Source organism: Carassius gibelio, chromosome A2 (assembly GCF_023724105.1).
Source record: "Carassius gibelio isolate Cgi1373 ecotype wild population from Czech Republic chromosome A2, carGib1.2-hapl.c, whole genome shotgun sequence".
Lineage (NCBI taxonomy): Eukaryota > Metazoa > Chordata > Actinopteri > Cypriniformes > Cyprinidae > Carassius > Carassius gibelio.
The window spans coordinates 11,991,979-12,013,176 of NC_068372.1; the positions used below are offsets into that span (position 1 = coordinate 11,991,979).

Sequence of the window (21,198 nt, forward strand, 5' to 3'; positions counted from 1 at the left end):
AAAAAAAAAAAATCCTTGTTGAAGACAAATTAACGTAACTAGAGAAAGCATAGAGATAGTGTGGTAAAAAAAAAAAAGGTTAATCAAAGTCATAAATATATTTCTATTAATATACTTTTAAGAAAAAGAAAAAAAAACATTACAATGAATGTAAAAGACAGTTTGCTTTTGATCACTGTAATAACTTTTTATAAACTTTTTGATTTCAAGTAATTGTTTCTCTCTATCGATGAAATGTATAAGAAATTAGTTGTATTACACAGTATACTTACATCTTTGTTTCCAGATTCAGCAAGAATCCTTGCTTATCAAACACTGTGGAAAAACAAAAAGTTACAATGAGCATTAATTCGGAACATCATCAGTCAAATAAAAAGTAAATGTAGATTGTCTCTTGATATGCCTTCATCCTGCCAAAATGCATCTCTAGTGCATTTTGAGACGACTAAAGATGTTAATATGTTAACATTCATACAGATCTCAGTCATCATGTCATCATCTAAAAGATTTTAGTTTATTTAGAAGCAGCAGTGATATTAGATCAAACCAGCCAAGACATTCTATGGTTCAGCTGGGAAAATGTGTTGATGCAGCTGTCCACCTATGCAGGCTCATTAGACCATAGGTGTCTATGAGGTGTCAATGAAGGTAAGCCTTTTAATAAACGAGAGAGAGAGAGAGAGAGAGAGGGAGGGAGTGAGGGACAGAGATAGAAAGAGTGTAAACATAAGAGTGAGTGGTAGAAAACGGGAAAAAAAAAATCACCAAACCAAAACAGACTGCTATGCATACATTATGCCTGCAACATTTTTTTTTTTTTTTTTGCATGCTTACGATGATAAGAAACAAACAGACATTTGAAAAAAAAAAAAAATAATAAAAAAAAAAAAAAAAAAAAATATATATATATATATATATATATATATATATATATATATATATATATATATATATATATATATATATAAATAAAATAAAAACTTTTTACCAGGCAGACTGAAGTAATGGGCTTAGATAAAAGATTGATGAATGGGTAAATGTGAATCAAAACATATGACAATAGTTCAGCTACTACATTGTTATTAGCATCAGCGAGGACAGTATTGCATATCATTTGACAAAGACATGGAAAGGAAGAATCTTTCTCCATACAGACGCTGCAGAATAGAGAGGAGGAGGAACTGGTTAGAAAGTGACCACTGCTGAAACCAAACTGAACATTTAGCAGATGCTATTATTCACAGTAACTTGCAGTTGGTCATTCGCTTCACAGACCCTCCAAGTACAGTATGTCTTCACTGTCTTGCTGAGGGGCTCTGCAGCAGTAGAGATGTGTAATCTCAGTAAATCATCCCCAGCAAACAAACTCTTAGAAACCTGTGAGGCCAACCCTTTCAGATGGTGTCCCAAGTCTTTGTTTAAAACTTCACAGGGATGTAAAGCGGAATTGCAGGGGGGTTGGGGAATATAATAAACAAAAATAAAAACAGGCCTTATTCATTACACACAAGCAGAATATATATATTAGATTACTAGTCAGTTATAAGCACCAGTAGGATCTGCATGTTAAGCTATCAAATCTGTGGTTTGCAATGCATCATGATCAGGAGGACAGATATCGGAAAGGTAAATTTTTCTATGAACTTACTCACATATTTAAGTTTCATGATTGCAGCCCAATGTCTCTTTGAGGTCTGGCAGGTCTAATTTGGTTTAGCAGTGTGACATTGACATCCTGCAAATCACTGTGATTTACAGTATATGTTCTGCAAGTCTTTGTAAAATGAAGGGTGAAAACTAATTTATAGAACACATTTATAACAACACATTCTGCCCTATGCATAAAGACACTCATTCCGAGTTATGAAGGCTAAGATGTGGTTACTGGTATTGGATGCGTCACAATGACTGTTTATACTTTTTTAAAAAATTGTAAATTGTATATATGAACATCAGGCAACTTGTATATCCCTGCTAATCATTGTTATATTATAATGGATTTACTTAAAATAAAAAATCATATGTTAACCAAGTAGTTTAAAAAAATGCTTTTAGAACTGTCTGTTAAATCTTTGATGTCAAATAAAAAAAAATTCTTTGAAAAATTATCAGATTTTTAATAGGTTTCTCTAGGAGACTTTAAGTTCAAATTTTAGGGGTGCACGATATATATCGGCCAATGATTAATGTGCATCTCGTCAGTAAAGCCGGTTCTCTAATCAGTGCATGATCAGCTGATTAGATAACCGTCTTTACTGACGAGATGTGCATTAATTGTGCACCATTATCAAATTTAACTCTGTTGTGAAAAAAAAAATTATATTGGTAAAAAGCACAAAAATCCTCATTTTAAATGAATGGAATTCACTGTCTTTGGTGGTTATGACCCCAGTGCGTTCGGCCTGAAAATTTGATTTCTTTAAAGCTCAGTAATAACCTTGTTAAATAAGATTGGGGCAAAAGGTTCCTGAAAATGACCCATGTACAATATCTTTAGACCTTTTCACACCAAGTGTGACATTCAAAATTATGAAAAGAAACAACTGCTTCAAATACAGCTATTCGCACCTGGAATCAACTTTTGCTTTCAATTTTGTGTTATGAGTGTGTTGAATATTTTATGTTTTGCCTGGTGATGAAAGCACACCAACCAAAGAGATCGGAGTAATCTGACTGCATATGTACAAGCATTTAAAAATTTTGGGTTAGTAAGACTTTTTTCCAGTTTTTGAAAGAAAGTTAAGTTATGCTAACTAAGGCTGCACTTATTTATTAAACATATAATGTGTATATAAATATGTGTGTATGTGTGTGTGTGTAAATATGTACACACACACACACACACACACACACACACACGTATACATATACACACACACAGGTTGTTAAAGTTATAAATTATAAATTTATTATAATAAGTTATACATTTTATCTCGCTTGAACAACTCTCAAAATAAAGTGTGACTAGAAAGACGAAGATATAGTTAACTTAAAATGAGTTGCTGTATTTAACAAAACAGATGTAATTTCCCACTACATTTATAAATGATAATTTTTTTGTAAAATTGCATCTACTTTCGGAAGGCCAAATAAAGCGATTTTGCTTTCGCCTAGATACACACAGCATGTCCCTGACATTGATGCTTCAGCACTAACTGCATTTAATGAAACCACACCTTCTTTCTTTGTGTGAACATTTGGGTGGCATTACGCAAATATTTCCAAATAGTGACATAGGCATGTCTAAATGAGCCGTTTTAGGGAGGCATGGCAGAGTCTTAACTTTGATACAGAATATCTCTTTGGATACGAGACTTTAGTCTTTGCAATTTTACAGATCTTCTTCATGCACCAATAGCTTGTAACACTCCAAAGAGAAAGGAAGATTTGAAATCGCATTATATGACCCCTTTAACAAATTCTATATTTCCACTGCCAAGGAAACAGAAGCTGCATCTCAAGTGGCATCAGATGCATTTACTCAGGCAGTTTGATAAAGCTGAGGTGCCATAAATGCATTTACATAGCATAAAGCTGAGGTACCATAAATGCATTTACATAGCAAAATTTCAAATACATAAATAATTTTATAAGATTAACATGTATATTTTTTAACATGTATATATTTTTTTGTTTTACATGTATATTTCTTTTAAACATACATGTACAAATAAATATTGAAAAAATGCAATGATACTTTTAAACATGACTAAACCACCAGTAGGTGGGGGCAAATCTAATTTTAATAAGGGAGTCATTTATTCATTCATTCATTCAACTGATCAATTCAAATGGCTGATTCATACAGAAACAAGGCAAGTGACTGTCCTTATGAATTTGATTAGATTTTGATTCTCAAGCTCTCGATTCAATTCTCAATTTTTTTTACTACTTTCAGTGAATATAGTTTAAATACAAATCCTATGATATTTCAAAAAAAAAATTTAAAAAAATGAACCGTAAACATCAGTTTACACATGGTGAATTAATAATAATAATAATAAAAAATAATAATACCCACAGGCCTGTATTTTAAGCATATTCCTTTTCTGTATAGGGTCCTTTTTTTGAACAATAATAGGGCCATATCAAATGTTCTTATTTTTATGGTAATCAGATGAAGGCATAAAACATTAATTTAATTTATCCTGATCAAATGAAAATTAAACCCTTTTATTTTTTGCCAAACAAAGTGCTGCACAACAGAGGTTTACTGTTAAAATAAAAAAAGAAAACAAATTTGATTATTGCTTAAAATATTTATTAATATGTATTAGCAGTAGTAGCATTAAGCCTTAAGACTGCTAAATGGTAATATATTTTGATGCTAGATTCGTAGCTTTTGAGAATCGATATCGAATTGGTGTAATAAAAAAAAACTATAAATCAAAAAATCTATTTTATTTATTTAGCCCAGCCCTACTCGTTAGAAGGATAATAATAATAATAATAATAATAATAATAATAATAATAATAATAATAATAATAATAATAATAATAAGTAATGTTGTTTTAATTCAGCAAATCTAAAAATCTCACCAAGGGCACCAGCAGATCCTGGGCCTACTATTGTCATATAGATGACATTACAATCAAAGCACTATTATAAAAAAAATGGTGAATTCTTAGAGTTTCGCTGATGTTTATTGTTAACTACCTTTTAAATCCAAACATATTTTTTGTATTTTTGTAAGTGCTGGGCAACGATAAAATGTTTTAATCGCGATTAATCGCATGATCGCATTATTATGCATTAAATTAATAATGTATTCAAAAGTAGTGTATTATGCACTTTTTTCATTTAAAAGTACTGCTATATGAACAAAAGTGTAATAAGATTTGTAACCCTGGACCACAAAACTAGTCTTAAAGCGATCCCTGGGTATTAAGACTTATATAGCTTAATATAACGCAAATGACGTCCTTAAAGGGATACTCCACCGTGTTTTCATATTAAACTATGTTTTTCCCTTACCTAAGACGAGTTGATACATACCTCTCTCGTCTCAGTGCATGCACTCAATCGCTTTGGCGCACGGTGACACTTTGAAAGCACTTAGCTTAGCCCATTCATTCAATATGGGCCAAGCAGAGAAGCTACCAAACACCTCCACGTTTTCCCTATTTAAATACAGTTACTCGCGTAGTGTAACTCGACCTAGGATGGTAACACAAAACAAAACGTTGCGCTTTTCTAAGCGCGTAAAGTGGATAACTATATTGTGTGGCGGAATACCATGGCAAGTGCTTGTAAGCACTTCGTCTTGGCCCAGTAACCACACAACTAGCTGAAGCTTCTCTGCTTGGCCCATATTGAATGAATGGGCTAAGCTAAGTGCTTTCAAAGTGTCACCGTGCGCCAAAGCAATTGAGTGCATGCACTGAGACGAGAGAGGTATGTATCAACTCGTCTTAGTTAAGGGAAAAACATAGTTTAATATGAAAACACGGTGGAGTATCCCTTTAAAGGGGGGGTGAAATGCTCATTTTCACTCAATATCCTGTTAATCTTGAGTACCTATAGAGTAGTACTGCATCCTTCATATCTCCAAAAAGTCTTTTGTTTTATTATATTTATAAGAGAAAAAAATATTCTGGAGGCGTGACGTGTGGGCAGAGCTAAAGAATCACAAGCGCGTGTAGGCTTTTGCGTTGAGAGCGTTTGGAAGTTGTGACATTACCGTGAGGAAAAAAACCATCATCCAAAACAAACCATGGCTAACAGTCAGATTCAGCTGTTTATTTATGATCCAGAATCAGATCCCGAGGCTGAAACTGAACGAGAGCATGTACATGTTATGTAACCCCTCTCTCCCGGGTTCTTTCTGACGCTCCTCGCACTCGCTCCGAGCGGGGCTCGAACCCGGGTCTCCGGCATGTGAGGCGGACGCACTAACAAGGAGACAGAGATATTTTAAGCAGTTTTACTCACCGCCTGCGGTTCCAACGCACGATCGTGACCCTTTTTCGTTGGGATTGCATCATCCTTAAGAAATAAACAATATGCAAATTCGGCGTCAAACTGGGCCTTGTTTGTAAAACAAGCATCTTCGAAATGCAGGGAACAAACAAAAAACTTGCACAATTCCGTCGATGCTCTTTAAAAATAAACTCCGTTCACTGGTCCCTTAATGTTTTTTTTTTTTTTTTGGTAATCTGTGCAGGGTTGTCTTGCCCTCGCAACCAAAAACACACTTCTTTTGTGACATTTCGCTCTAGCTCTGATCAGTGAATGTCTCTGCACTGCTATACGGGAGCGAGCGCGCTCTTCCGGGAGAAGTGCCCTTTGGACCCATATAAGGAAATTCCGCTCCATCTAACGTCACACAGACCCATACTCGAAAAAAACTTTCCGAAACTTGTGACAAAACGGAAGGAGTATTTTTGTTCCAAAAATACTCCTTCAAACGTACAACTTAATATTTGAAACTTTGTCCATGTTTAGCATGGGAATCCAACTCTTTAACAGTATAAAAAACTCAGTATGCATGAAAGAGCATTTCACCCTGTTACAGTAGATGAGGTCAACTAAAAACCTCAAAGGCATCAGGGCTGAAGTGGAGAGGAAAAAAAGCGGGTCTTTATAGGAAGACTGTTTGTCCAAATGCATCTTCCCATTCATTTATCCTCTTCTTATCACTAGGAAATCAGGGAAGTCTTAGATTGCTTCTCTTGTTGCCCTCCAACTGAAAATTTAACTCAAAGCCACACAATGTGGTATCATATCAGTATTTTATTTACTTTATGTACTGTGCACATAAAATAATGTCACCCCACATTAAAATGATGTCACTTTTTTAAATAACTTACATGTTTCATAGGTTTCCATTACATATTTCAATAAGAGACATCTTTTACATTATATTAAGCTATACATGTCTTAATACCCGGGGATGCCTTTAATTCGTATATATATATATAGTCGTATCTCAGCCAAATATTGTCAGATCCTAATAAACCATAAATCAATGGAAAGCTTATTTATTCAGCTTTCAGATGATGTATAAATCTCAATTTAAAAAAAAAAACTGACATTATTGTATACTGATATTATTATATTATTATTTTTTATTATAATAATAATAAAGTACAGCGTTTTATTTACTCAAAAAGAAAAAGAAAAAATAGAGATCTAATGTTAGTCAATAACCCAATGTGGTTAGTCATCTTTTCTAGATTTTGGCCAAATGTAAGCTATTAAAAAAATAAATAAAAAAATCTATCAACACTTTAAAAAAAAAACTTTGATGTCTTTAAAGATATAAAAAAAATATTTGCTGCGTTGTAAAAAAAAAAAACACAAGGATATAAGATTGCGTTTTGAAAGTGAAAAAAAATCTTGCGCCATTACATTTTATTAGCCCTATTACTTTACAAAATTATGAAGGCTAAAATGCTTGTAGTCTAGAGCAAAATGTTTAAAAACATTATAAAAACAGCTATTAGTTTCTCTCGAAAACAAAACAAGTTTAGGCTATAAAAACGTCAATCCAAAAACAAATTAATTTAAGCTGAAACTGATGCCTGCATCTCTCATCCCGCACAAATCCAAATGTTTCCATGTTCCAGACGTATCTGGATGCTAAAATATTATTTATTATATAGTGTTTTTACTTTTATCTAAATAAAACATCATCCTTAAAATCGGCTTTATCAGCACAGTGAGGCACGGTTACTCTAAACGCAACATGTTGTTTCGTTCATTTCGTTTCGTTCGTTTCCGGTTTTCATTTTCGTTCCTTGAACCGGTTCAGAGCCCTGCTTCAAAGTAGTCCATGTGACATCAGAGGGTCCGTTAGAATTTTTTGAAGTATCGAAAATACATTCTGGTCCAAAAATAGAAAAAACTATGACTTTATTCAGCATTGTCTTCTCTTCCGTGTCTGTTGTGAGCGCGTTGAATGCAGTGTAGTAATATCCGGTTCACGAACGAATCACTAGATGTAACCGGATCTTCTTGAACCAGTTCACAGAATCGACCTGAATCGTTTGAAATGGTTTGCGTCTCCAGTAAGCATTAATCCCCAAATTACATAAGCTGTTAACTTTTTTAATGTGGCTGACACTCCCTCTGAGTTAAAACCAATATCCTGGAGTAATTCATGTACTCAAAAAGTACACTGACTGAACTGTTGTGAAGAAAGAACTGAAAATGAACACCGAGCCGAGCCAGATAACGAACGAACGAGTGACTCGATCATTCTCGAGTCAAGATCCGGTTGCATCGGTTGTCGGATCACCAGTATTGATGGGAAGTTCGGTTCTTTTCCGCGAATCGGTTCTTTCTGGCAGTTCGATTCAATAAACCGACTGAAGAAAATGATTCACTGGTTCTTTTTCGATCGACGTAATGACGTCATTGCCGATGATTGCCCTTGCTTAAAGCCTCCGGTTTATCCGTGCTCATAACATAAGCATAGAATCAGTTCAGAATCAATTCGGTGAACTGGTTCAAAAAGATCCAGTTACATCGAGTGATTTGTTTGTGAATGGATATTACTACACTGCAGTGAACACGCTCACAACAGATCCGGAAGAGAAGATAATGCTTAATAAAGTCGTAGTTTTTGCTACTTTTGGACAAAAATGTATTTTTCATGCGTCAAAAAATTATAACGGACCCTATGATGTCACATGGACTACTTTGAAGATGTTTTGTATTACCTTTCTGGCCATGGACAGTATACCATACACACTCTCAATGAAGGGACAGAAGGCTCTCGGACTAAATTTAAAATATCTTAAACTGTGTTCCAAAGATGAATGGAGGTCTTACGGGTTTGGAACGACATAAGGGTGAGTTATAAATGACAATTTTCCTTTTTGGCTGAACTAACCCTTTAACGTTTTTATAGAAAATATTTTATAGTTTGTTATAGAAAAACAAGTTATGCTCCAGAGCCTCAATCATAACATTATAACGGGCATCTTCCGAGAAGAGACCGGCACGATTGTGGGAACCATCGCAGCAGAATGCGGCGTGGGACAACACTTGATGGGCGGCTAGAGGCTCCTCTGTGTGGGATGTGGGAGAATAATTAGGGTGTGCTCACACTAGGCAATCTTAACCCACAAAGCCTAGTTCATTTGACTAGTGTGATCGTTCTGTTCAGCAATCTCCGGATAGTTTGGAAGAGGTGGGCAAGCACATGAGCACTAACCGCGCTGGAGCGCAGATCTTCTGATATGTGGTGCACGATTGAGTGAATATTTCTGAGCTGCAAAAGCGATAGATGTGTACAGCAGTATATTGTGAGAGGGCCGTGTGTTACCGCGTCCTATACGACTCTAAAAAATAAACTACAAAGTTAACAAAACAATGCATTCCACTGTGTTGAGCGAGAGTGCTTCTCTGATGTCTTCACGTGCTATCGGAAACTTCCTATTTCCCATTAATGAAGTCATGGATTACGAGCTTGTTGCATTCTTTTCTGTTAAAAATAACAGTCGACAGTGATTTGTGAATGCTGATGCTTAATAATTTGATGGGGAGCATCCCCTCCTGTGACTGATGATTTGTGATAGCGCACAATAAAATTATTATATGTGTTAATCAATTAATTCATTAACGTGATAATAAAGTGTTAACTTGCCCAGCCCAAATGTGTAATATATATATATATATATATATATATATATATATATATATAATTCACAGCCAATTTTAATTTGACATAACTAGATTAATTAATCAGCATATATATATATATATATATATATATATATATATATATATATATATATATATATATATATATATATATATATATACAGTCGGCTCGAAAGTTTGGGCACCCTTTGCAGAATCTGTGAAAATGCGAGTAATTTTCAAAAAATAAGAGAGATCATGCTAAATGCATGTTATATTTTATTTAGTACTGTCCTGAGTAAGATATTGTACATAAAAGATATTAACATTTAGTCCACAAGACAAAAAAATGCTGAAATTATTAAAATAACCCCCTTAAAAGTTTGGGAACCCTTGGTTCTTAGTACTGTGTGTGGTCACCTGATGATCCTTGACTGTCTTTCTGTTTTGTGATGGTTGTGCATGAGTCCCTTGATTGTTCTGAACAGTTAAACTGAGCAGCATTCTTCAGAAAAATCTTTAAGGTCCTGCAGATTCTTCAGTTTTCCAGCATCTTTGCATATTTGAACCCTTTCAAGCAGTGAGTTTATGATTTTGAGATGCATCTTTTCAGACTGAGGACATTTGAGGGACTCAAATACAACTATTTAAAAAGATTCAAACATTCACTGATGCTCCAGAAGGAAACAAGATGCATTAAGAGCTGGGGGGTGAAAACTTTTGGAATTTGAAGATCAAGGTAAATTGTACTTAATTTGTGTTCCGGGAAACATACAAGTATCTTCTGTTGCTTACAAAGGGCAGAACTAAATGGAAAAAATATATATTTCAACAAAATAAGACAAATTTGGCCATCTTCACCATGTTCAAAAGTTTTAAGTACAATTTACCTTGATCTTCAAATTCCAAAAGTTTTCACCCCCCAGCTCTTAATGCATCTTGTTTCCTTCTGGAGCATCAGTGAATGTTTGAATCTTTTTAAATAGTTGTGTTTGATTCCCTCAAATGTCCTCAGTGTGATAAGATGCATCTCAAAATCATAAAGTCACTGCTGGAAAGGGTTCAAATATGCAAAGATGCTGGAAAACTGAAGAATCTGCAGGACCTTAAAGATTTTTCTGAAGAACGCTGCTCAGTTTAACTGTTCAGAACAATCAAGGGACTCATGCACAACCATTTAAAAACAGAAAGACAGTCGAGGATCATCAGGTAACAGAACACAGTACTAAGAACCAAGGGTTCCCAAACTTTTGAGTGGGGTTATTTTAATAATTTCAGCATTTTTTTTTGTCTTGTGGACTAAATGTTAATATCTTTTATGTATAATATCTTACTCAGGACAGTACGAAATAAAATATAACATGCATTTAGTATGATCTCTCTTATTTGTAAATGTAAATTACTCGCATTTTTACAGATTCTGCAAAGGGTGCTCAAACTTTCGAGCCCCACTGTGTGTATATATATATATATATATATATATATGGTGATTAATTAATCTAGTTATGACAAATTAAAATTGGCTGTGAAAAAACAAAAAAACAAAAGTTAATTAAAAGCCATTACGGAGTTAAATTAGAAAATTATTAAGTAGATACAAAAAAATTGCTTTAGAAAGAAATAGTTGATTTGATTCAACATAAAATGTATTACATAAATCTTTAGGCTACAACGGCATAAACTATAGAACATAAAAGAAGATAATTTGAGAAACATTGCAGTATTTTCTGTTCATTCAATGAAAGTCATTGTCAACAAAATCAGTTAAATATCTTTGAATAAGTCAGAGTCATTCTTTCATTAGCTGATTCAATCAGGAATTAAGTAGCTGTGAGTTGAGCTGTAAGTAACTGTGGCACTGACCCAAATTTTAAATACACACTTTCGTGACGTTATGTCATTTTGACTATCGGGTAAAAGTCTGCCACAAGGCTCGCCACAGTGCAGGCTCGGCAGAAGTGTGCATCGAAGATGCATAGTGGCTGCAAAGTGAGTGCTCACGAGCAGGGGCACGGAAAGTGGAAATACCGTATATCTTATACAGTACTATAAGTCGCACTGGACTATAAGTCGCATTTATTTAGAACCAAGAGAAAACTACCGTCTATATCCGCGAGAGGGCGCTCTATGTTTTCAGGGAGAGGCTACAGGAGCACTGAGCAGCATAGAGCGTCCTCTAGCGGCTGTAGACAGCAATGTTTTCTCTTGGTTCATGTCAAATTAATGTTGATAAATAAGTCGCACCTGACTATTAGTCGCAGGACCAGCCAAACTATGAAAAAAAGTGTGACTTATAGTCCGGAAAATACAGTAGCATATTTTGTTACCGATAGATGCTATTTGTACTAAGTAAAAAATAGCAGTATTTTTTTGTGATATACTATTTACACAGTGGAAATAGCTATAGATTGTATTGATCCGATGTTAAAATTGCAGGATATTATGCTAATTACTTATTGCAAATAGTGGCAATTATCTGCAACCCAACATTGGAATACAATCTAAAACTCACTCTCTCCATCTCGCTTATCTGCTGTGGTCTCATCCTCACTTCCTTCACTCTCTCAGTTTTCTGCTCTGGACACGAACAGTGCTACGGACACTCTTTGCTCCACTTTAACATCTTGCTTGGACAACTTTTGCCCACTGTTGTCTAGACCAGCACGCACTGCCCCATCTGCCCCCTGGCTGTCCGAGGTTCTCCGTGAACATCGCTCTAAACTCAGGGCTGCAGAGAGGAAATGGCAGAAATCAAAAAACTCTACTGACCTCAGTGTGTATCAATCTCTCCTCTCTTCCTTCTCTGTAAATGTCTTCACGGCTAAAACATCCTACTACCACAACAAAATTAACAGCTGCTGTGATGCTCGGACACTCTTCAAGACTTTCTCTTCTCTTCTTAATCCGCCGCCTCCACCTCCTCCATCGACTCTTACAGTGGATGACTTTGCAGTTTTCTTCACAAATATGACAAGATCCATCAGTGACCAATTCTCCACACCGCAGACTGAGGACAACTTCACAATGACTGACGCACACTCTTTATCCTCCTTTTCCCCACTCTCAGAGATGGACGTCTCCAAAATTCTCCTGTCCAATCATGCTACTACTTGTCCACTTGATCCGATCCCCACTCACCTCCTTCAAGCGATCTCCTCTTCAGTCATACCTTCGCTTACTCACATTATCAACTCCTCTGTTCACTCTGGAACATTTCCCTTAGCATTCAAGCAGGCTCGGGTAATCCCACTGCTCAAAAAACCATCTCTAAATCCAGCGCTTCTTGAAAACTACAGACCGGTATCCCTTCTTCCATTCATTTCAAAGATACTTGAGCGAACTGTGTTCAACCAGCTTTATATGTTCCTTGGACAGAACAACCTCCTGGACAGCAACCAATCTGGCTTCAAAAGTGGCCACTCAACTGAGACTGCTCTGCTCTCGGTTACTGAAGCCCTGTGACTAGCAAGAGCAGCTTCAAAATCTTCGGTACTCATCTTACTGGACCTGTCTGCTGCTTTTGACACTGTTAATCACCAGATTCTCCTGTCCACCCTCAGAAAGATGGGCATCTCTGGAACTGCTCTCCTGTGGGTTAAGTCCTACCTCTCTGACAGATCCTTCAGTGTGTCTTGGAGGGGTGATGTTTCAAAGTCACACCACCTTTCTACTGGGGTTCCTCAAGGCTCAGTACTTGGACCACTTCTCTTCTCCATCTACATGACATCTTTAGGATCTGTCATTCAGAAGCATGGTTTTTCTTATCACTGCTATGCTGATGACACCCAACTCTACTTCTCATTCCAGCCAGATGACCCGACGGTAGCTGCTCGCATTTCAGCCTGAGTGACATTTCTAGCTGAATGAATGACCATCACCTTCAGCTTAACCTTAGGAAGACAGAACTCCTGGTGATTCCAGCTAACCCATTGCTTCATCAAAGATTCTCTATACAGCTGGGCTCGTCAACCTTAACTCCTTCGAGGACAGCCAGAAACCTAGGAGTTGTGATGGATCATCAGTTAAGCTTCACAGACCACATTGCTACAAGCAACCCAACTTCTTGTCCAAGCTCTTGTTCTCTCCAGACTGGACTATTATAATGCTCTCCTGGCGGGCCTTCCTGCATCTACTGTCAAGCCTCTGCAAATGATCCAGAATGCAGCAGCGAGGGTTGTCTTCAATGAGCCAAAAAAAGCTCACATCAAATTCAAGGTACTGATGCTAGCCTAAAAGACAACCACTGGCACGGCACCAACTTACCTAAACTCACTGGTTAAATCTTATGTGCCCTCTGCAAGTGAATGACGCCTTGTGGTGCCATCCCAAAGAAGTTCAAAATCACTCTCACGGACCTTTTCCTGGACTCTGCCAAGCTGGTGGAATGACCTCCCAATCTCAATTCGTACAGCTGACTCTTTACTCATTTTCAAGAAACATCTAAAGACTCATCTTTTTCGCCTGCACTTAACCAACTAACACCAGCACTTTTCCTTTTCTTATAGTATAAATACCTGGCTACGCGTTCTATACTAGACTAACTGAGACTTGTCATGGCACTTGTATACTGTTGTTGTTCTCTTGTTGACCTGACTGCTTCTATTGCTCTCATTTGTAAGTCGCTTTGGATAAAAGCGTCTGCTAAATGATTAAATGCAAATGTAAATGTAAAACAGTATGCAATAACTTAAGAGTATAAATTTTTATTTTGATTCAAATTATTAAATGGATGACACCTTATTTGGACAAAGGCCCTTTACACCTACCCTAACCGATACTTTATTTGAAACTTCTTTGATTAATTCCTTTTTTTTTTTTTTTATATAAATGCTTTTCTGAAATTGGAAAAAGTCAGATTCGGACCAAGGTTGATTTACCATCTACGCCACTGAATCTGACGAATGATGACCGTCTTTTTTAATGTTGACCAGCCCAATCATTTGGTGACAAAGTCAATGCAAAGACATGATCAGACTATAGACACGCGTCCTCGTGTGGGTCTAGAGATGCGATCTTGTTGATCGTTATAATAGTACACGTTTTCTGTAAAGATACAAATCAAAACAAATCACCTGTCGAGTAAAATACTAGCGAGACCGGCATCTCTTTCTAGTGGAAGTTTGTCGCGAAGCTACTTCCGCATTTGTCCACGACACTGTTGTCATGTGGTTTCTATGTCAGTAAAGGCAGCAACAAAGGGTAACGTCATTGACAGGCGACTGCACTGCCCCGTGATTTTTCTCATTATTTACAAGTAGTTAAATACATTAGCGATATTATTAGTAATCAAAATAATAAAAGACAAAATATATAACACTAGCCTAGTGGTTTTTGGATATTTTACTGCAAATATTTTAAAAATTGTACATTTACTGGACATTATAGGTCCGCAAGACTACAAGTGCACATTGACTGTGCCTTTGGAACAGGGTCTTTATGAATGTGCCACTGAATGATTGGTTCACCGGATTCTTTTATAAGCAGATTCAGAGTTGCTCAGAGACGCAAAATTGTGCTGTGACTTTATAGGTTATATTTTTGTTGGCAAAAGCAGAAAATATTTGCACTCTTGCTATTTGGGACAAAACTTGTGTGGTATTGCTTGCACTGCCTGTGAGAGAATATTATTGTGTGTGTGTGTGGGTGGGGGGGGGGGGGGGGGCTGTCCTTATTTAGAAACTTGTCAGGCCTTGTCAGGTCAGCGGGCCACATCATGCAGGTATAGGTGTTTATCCTGGCCTGTGTGGGCTTTGCTGTCATTGTGCACCACCTATTGTTCTGGCATGAATTTGATTATCTTGATTAATATTTGCCGCACTTTCAGTGTGATAAGACTTTAATCATCTTGATTTTGTTTCGTTCTCATATTGCGTTTGGTGTGAAAAGGTCTTTAATGTGTAATGTATAAGAGGACATTATCTCAGGACTACCAGGCATGCTGGGTTTCTCATGTTGACCAGAGTGCACTCTTTGCAGCGAGGCTGTACCTGAGCCTACTATTCGTCCCACGGAGATGAGGCCCTCCACCACCGGCTCTGAAACACAAGACCATCAGTTAGGCCCGGTGGTTCTGTGCTTGATACAATATTTTGGAAACTTTAAGGTCATGCTGAATGACCTTAGGCCAAACCCTCAATGCCCAACCTATCCTAATCTATGAACTAGAAAGCTGCATTAGTTCCAGGAATTACATGAGGTTGAAGAAAGATCAGGATGCCCATCACCGTCATTTTTCAGTTGATACCATTGGCTGTCTGTGTAGGAAAATTTTGTAGAAAAAAAAAAGGTTCCCTGATGGATGTTAGTGCCCACTAGGAAGCCCAATGATTATTTCACCAGTCCCCAATAATTGCCACAATGGAAAGAGCGGTGGAGAGTTTCTACCTTTGGTCACAGTGGATTTGAAAGAAACACTAGTGACTTTACTGACTTTTACTGTGGGCTCCACATCTTTATCTGTGAAACAAGAGAATTATGAATTAGTAGACCTGCTAAAATATATGAAAGTCAGACAGCATATGATAATGAGGGTTAATATTTTCTACATGTGCAAACCAGAAACACACATCTCAATACAGTGTTGTTTTAAGTTTTCATGAAACAGGATTTTTTTCCAAAATGGACAAAACAGATTTCAGACCAAGTTTGACAATCAATAGAGTAAGTCTTTAACATATCACTACGTCTCCATTGCACCAAAGCAGCATGTCATCAGAAGGCCAGACAGCAGAAGAATAAAAAAATCATAAGATAATCAGTTAAATAATTACTATATTATTTAATGATAAGGATCTTTATAGTTTTAATGCAACATTTGGCTTGGTGTAGACACCATGTAACAGGTCTTCTATGAATCTGAATCTGGGGAGGTTCATTCACTTTTCAGACCCTCTGAAGCTTAATAACACATTATACATAAGGAGCCTCTGTAAAATAAAAATAATTTTCAGGCATCTGTACAAATTCTCTAGGATTCAAACTGAAGTCAAACTACAGTATTTGAACTGTAAGCTCACATCTTTCTAAACAAGGTCTAACTTATTTATCAATAATGGAGCTTTTTAAGCAGTGTCACAACATTTTTTTTTAAATACTTTTGCTAAATATACAAAATGTTATCATACTTCCAAACATGGTTTTTCGAGTGTTTAGGTAACTCTACAGCAATCAAACCAGAGCACTGGGTTCTTGCCTATTCTTTGCCATTTATCATCAAAATGCATTTCCTTCCTTCATACCCTTTTCAGATCTATTTATTGTGATATGTCTTTACAAAGTGTCCTAAAGTGCGTTTCATAACAGGAGTTAGGTTCAAAGAAACCCATCCCAGGTTCACAAAATTTTCCAAAATAAACTGGGTGCAGCTGTCGAAATGTGCCGTTTATAATTAATCTAACTTTCAAGATACCAAAATCAGTGAAGGCAAACATGAATTGAACAAACTGAGAATAGCTTTCCTGTTGAACACTAAATAATCTCAGAGAAACTTGCCAAATTCTTTCCCTCAGCTGCGTTTCTGAGACCCAATAAGAAATCATTAATCAATAAAACTTCAAAATAATTGCAGCAACCAAATAGTTATTTGCTTCATCATTGGTCAGACTCTTTTCCACAAGAAATGAAAACATGTTATTCTGTCTTATCAAACAGTACATCAATCTTATTTATAGTACACATTTCGGCCCCCTTTGCAGATCAGGAACATGAGGGCCATTTTGACCGTTATGACCCCTTTTCCAATAGCATGCTAAAGTACTTTAGTGTTACTGTTTTACATGATAAACATCCTCTTTCTGTGGTGTGTGTGGAGTAAAGCCAACTTTTCACTAGCTGCAACATTACCATTACTGTAGATTGTCTTATTTCGCCCCCTAGTGGCAGTTGCATGGGAAATTCAAATTGGTAGTGAAGCAGCTGGTACTCTCCGCTTAAAGGGGTCATATGATGTTGCTAAAGAGAACAATATTTTGTGTATTCAGTGTAATGAAATGTGTTTATGTGGTTTAAGGTAAAAAAAAAAAACACATTATTCTCCACATAATGTACACTATTCTTTCTCATCTATGTCCCGCCCTTCTGAAACTCGTTGATTTTTACAAAGCTCATCGCTCAGAAAAGCGAGGGTGTGCTCTGATTGGCTAGCTATTCAGTGCATTGTGATTGGCGAATGCCAAAGTGTGTGACGGAAATTGTACGCCCCTCACCACAGTGGTTCCCAATCCCAGTCCTTGTCCTTGCCTGCAGCATCTTCACACACAGAGGACTGTGACATCATATACCTTTCATTAACGTGAATCATTTAAATTCACGTCTTGCACATTTTAATGGTCTTTGAATGGAACATATACACTAGTTTCGAACTGGAATCATGACAGAATATCCAGTGATGTCCTCCTCGCAAGGCAATTACTGTTGAATAGAATAAATATTGTACTTTATAAGAGATACATACGAAATATGCAATAATAAGCTCTACTCTACACTGCTCAGAACTTGTGTTTGAATCATCTGTGGCAAATCCTTTACAGATGTAAACGCACTTACACACACTGGGAGTCAGAAGCGTCAGACTGTCCTTACAAAGTTGAAACTACCCCATTTTATAGAAACTGACACTGGCATTGTAGGCTACTCTCACAGGAAACAGTCCTCGTCCTCCGTAAAATGCGCTGCACACATCTGAATATTTGAGTTGAATACAGCAGTGTTGTAAATACAACCACTGATTTCTAGTTATGTCCTCTATTGGAAGTAGTTTCGCTTTCACAATGAAACACACAGGGTCTCTACAACATGGCAGCTGCGGCAACAGTAAGAATAAAAGTTACGCCTTCTTTCTTTGCTGAACATTTGGGCGGTGTTATGCAAAACTTCCCACATCATGACGTAGACTTGTGGGGGCATGTTTAAATTAGGTGTTTTAGGGGGGTGTGGACAAGTCTTAACTTTTATAAAGAATATATCTTTGGATTTAAGACCTTAGTCTTTGCAACAAGATTTATAGATCTTCTTCATGCACCAAGAGCTTGTAACACTACAAAGAGAAAGGAAATTTTTAAATCACATCATATGACCCCTTTAAAAAGGTCATGAAACCCTCTGTTTCAGCACTGGTTCTCAATACAGTTTAATAAAATCTAAAAAAGTGGGCATGGTGCACAGCGGGCTTGTGTCACGGAGCTGTAAAAATGGATTCATTCACTAATTAATAAATTGCGTTTGTGCCGAACTCTTATTATACAAAGCAAAAACAAACGCTCACCTTCCTTTGATCCATGAACGTGAACATGTACGCAGTCTCACAGTCTGAAGCATCTGTCATAGCAAATCAACACATGCTGCTGTGAATAACTGAGCGAAGCGTCTTCTCATAGGATAAGAACACGCAGTCTCACAAATAATGTAATAGACACCGGCATGTCATCGATGTACTATAGTCCGTTGCAATGTCAAAAATTGTGATGTCAACACGATGTAGATTTTAATCCCAGAAAAGTAAAATAGCACAAAAAAGCTTAAAATTAACCAGTTTTATCAAACAGTTAAAATTATTGGATGCTTCTATAATGTACAACACAAACACCTCTGATAAAATCTCATAAAGAGTAGTTTGGGGTTTCATGACACTTTAAATTAATTGGTAAAATTTATAAATAATGAATGTAAAAAAAAAAGATCCACAAAAACAAAAAAAGTACATAATTGTTAACAATCAAGTTGCAAAAGTTCAAATATTACACAGCCAAAACTGAAATAATGTTTGAAAATTCTGCATATACATATGATTGGAACTAAAAATCAGTCTCCTACACTCTCACATTATTTCATAATATCATATTTAAATAATACATAATATTTAATATTTTTATGCATAAATACATGTGAAATACATGTAAATTACATAGTTAGAATAATCATCTTTAAATTAATAGTTTTGTATATCGCTATAGTTTTTATTTTGAGTGTCATTAACATAGCTTATTGGGGGTGTACTTATTTTTTGATATTTAAGTACAAAGCATATTTTTATTTTATTTTATTTTTTTTAATTACAAATACATTTTTCACCTTCTAATCAATGGGAAAATTACTTCCGGAATGAAGGTTTCTGAAAAAGTGGATGGGCACTGTTGCAATCTCCAATAATATCTAATATGCAACAGAACTGTTTAACTTGCATGCATTGAACTATACTTAAACTCACAATTAATCTTTTATCCTCTTAGTGTTGTTTTTAAAAACGTTATTAATACACCAGCGTTGTAAAAATTTTTTAGAAAGATAAATGGTCATCGAAGCATTATACATTAATAAGCACCCACTGTGAATCGGACCCTGTAATGTGATGATCTCCCTCCCTCTAGTGGCTGAAAATGTTTGCATTCAAATCAAAATGTAAATTGCATCTTGTTTTGGGAATGGGATTCCCCTAATAAAAACGACAGCACTGTAAATGGACCTGACCTTTAACATTAACATCTTTGCGACCTTTCAAGTACAAAACCTGTGTCTTTGTCTGTATCTCTACAGTATATCCCTAATCTTGATGTCTAGAAAGGTTCATGGAACCGGGCATTACTTAATTCCAAAAAAAAAAAAATATATATATATACACATTTCGTTTTTAAATGAATCAACAAAATTTATATATATTTATTTTTTTAAATCACACTGCATCTGAATCGATTGGTAACAAAAAATGTGATTATTATGTGATTATAATTTAATATTATATATGCTAGTCTTGATTTATCCGGTTAATATTAACTTAACATTTGAAAGTAGTTTGCGCATGCTAATTCATAGTGATGTTACATTGTTTGGTTTTGGTGTACAAGATTTTTATGGATCAATGATTCAGCGAGTGGGGAAATAATATTGCTCTCCCATGAATTGTTTTGATATACAGTACAGACCAAAAGTTTGGACACACCTTCTCATTCAAAGAGTTTTCTTTATTTTCATGACTATGAAAATTGTAGATTCACACTGAAGGCATCAAAACTATGAATTAACACATGTGGAATTATATACATAGCAAAAAAGTGTGAGACAACTGAAAATGTCATATTCTAGGTTCTTAGAAGTAGCCACCTTTTGCTTTGATTACTGCTTTGCACACTCTTGGCATTCTCTTGATGAGCTTCAAGAGGTAGTCAATTGTATATATAAAGACTTAAATGACACAGTAAAACAATTTATTTTTTTTCTTTAAGAAAATAATGAAGGGTGTCTGATATCACCACTGTGATTTGTTTGACTGACTCACTAAAAAGGACATCAAAGTTTGGACTGTGTTTGGTGCAGGAAACACTGGCATGCATTGAATGACATGACATCAGATAAATATCTTCAAAAATGGTTTGAGAATTTGAGAATATTTCCTGCACATTGCTAAAACAGTTTTATAGTTTTACATAACTTACATATTGTCTGTGTCTTGTCAGTAGCCCATGTGTTGCTTTATACTTGAGCGATCACTGCAGATGCAGCATTCTCAAAATCCATGTCTGCAGACATGTCCAAACAATGGAAATGTGTTTCGTTAAAAGGGTCATATGATGCTTTTTATGTATTTGGTGTAACAGAATATGTTGACATGCTTTAAT

General features: G+C 36.0%; 1 protein-coding gene across 5 annotated transcripts in view; it reads right to left on the minus strand.

Annotated features, from left to right (window-relative positions):
• Positions 1–21,198, minus strand: part of LOC128026497 (CMP-N-acetylneuraminate-beta-1,4-galactoside alpha-2,3-sialyltransferase) — an 82,653-nt gene that overhangs the window by 51,023 nt on the left and 10,432 nt on the right. For 2 of the 5 annotated variants that reach the window (XM_052613736.1, XM_052613704.1), the window contains exons 3-5: positions 15,974–16,045; positions 15,520–15,624; positions 273–315 (exon numbers count right to left, since the gene is read on the minus strand). In XM_052613736.1, coding sequence (XP_052469696.1) covers positions 273–315; positions 15,520–15,624; positions 15,974–16,045 — 220 coding nt within the window. The remainder of the gene's footprint in view (positions 1–272; positions 316–15,519; positions 15,625–15,973; positions 16,046–21,198) is intronic. The other 3 variants (XM_052613715.1, XM_052613726.1, XM_052613744.1) reach the window with 3 other exon arrangements.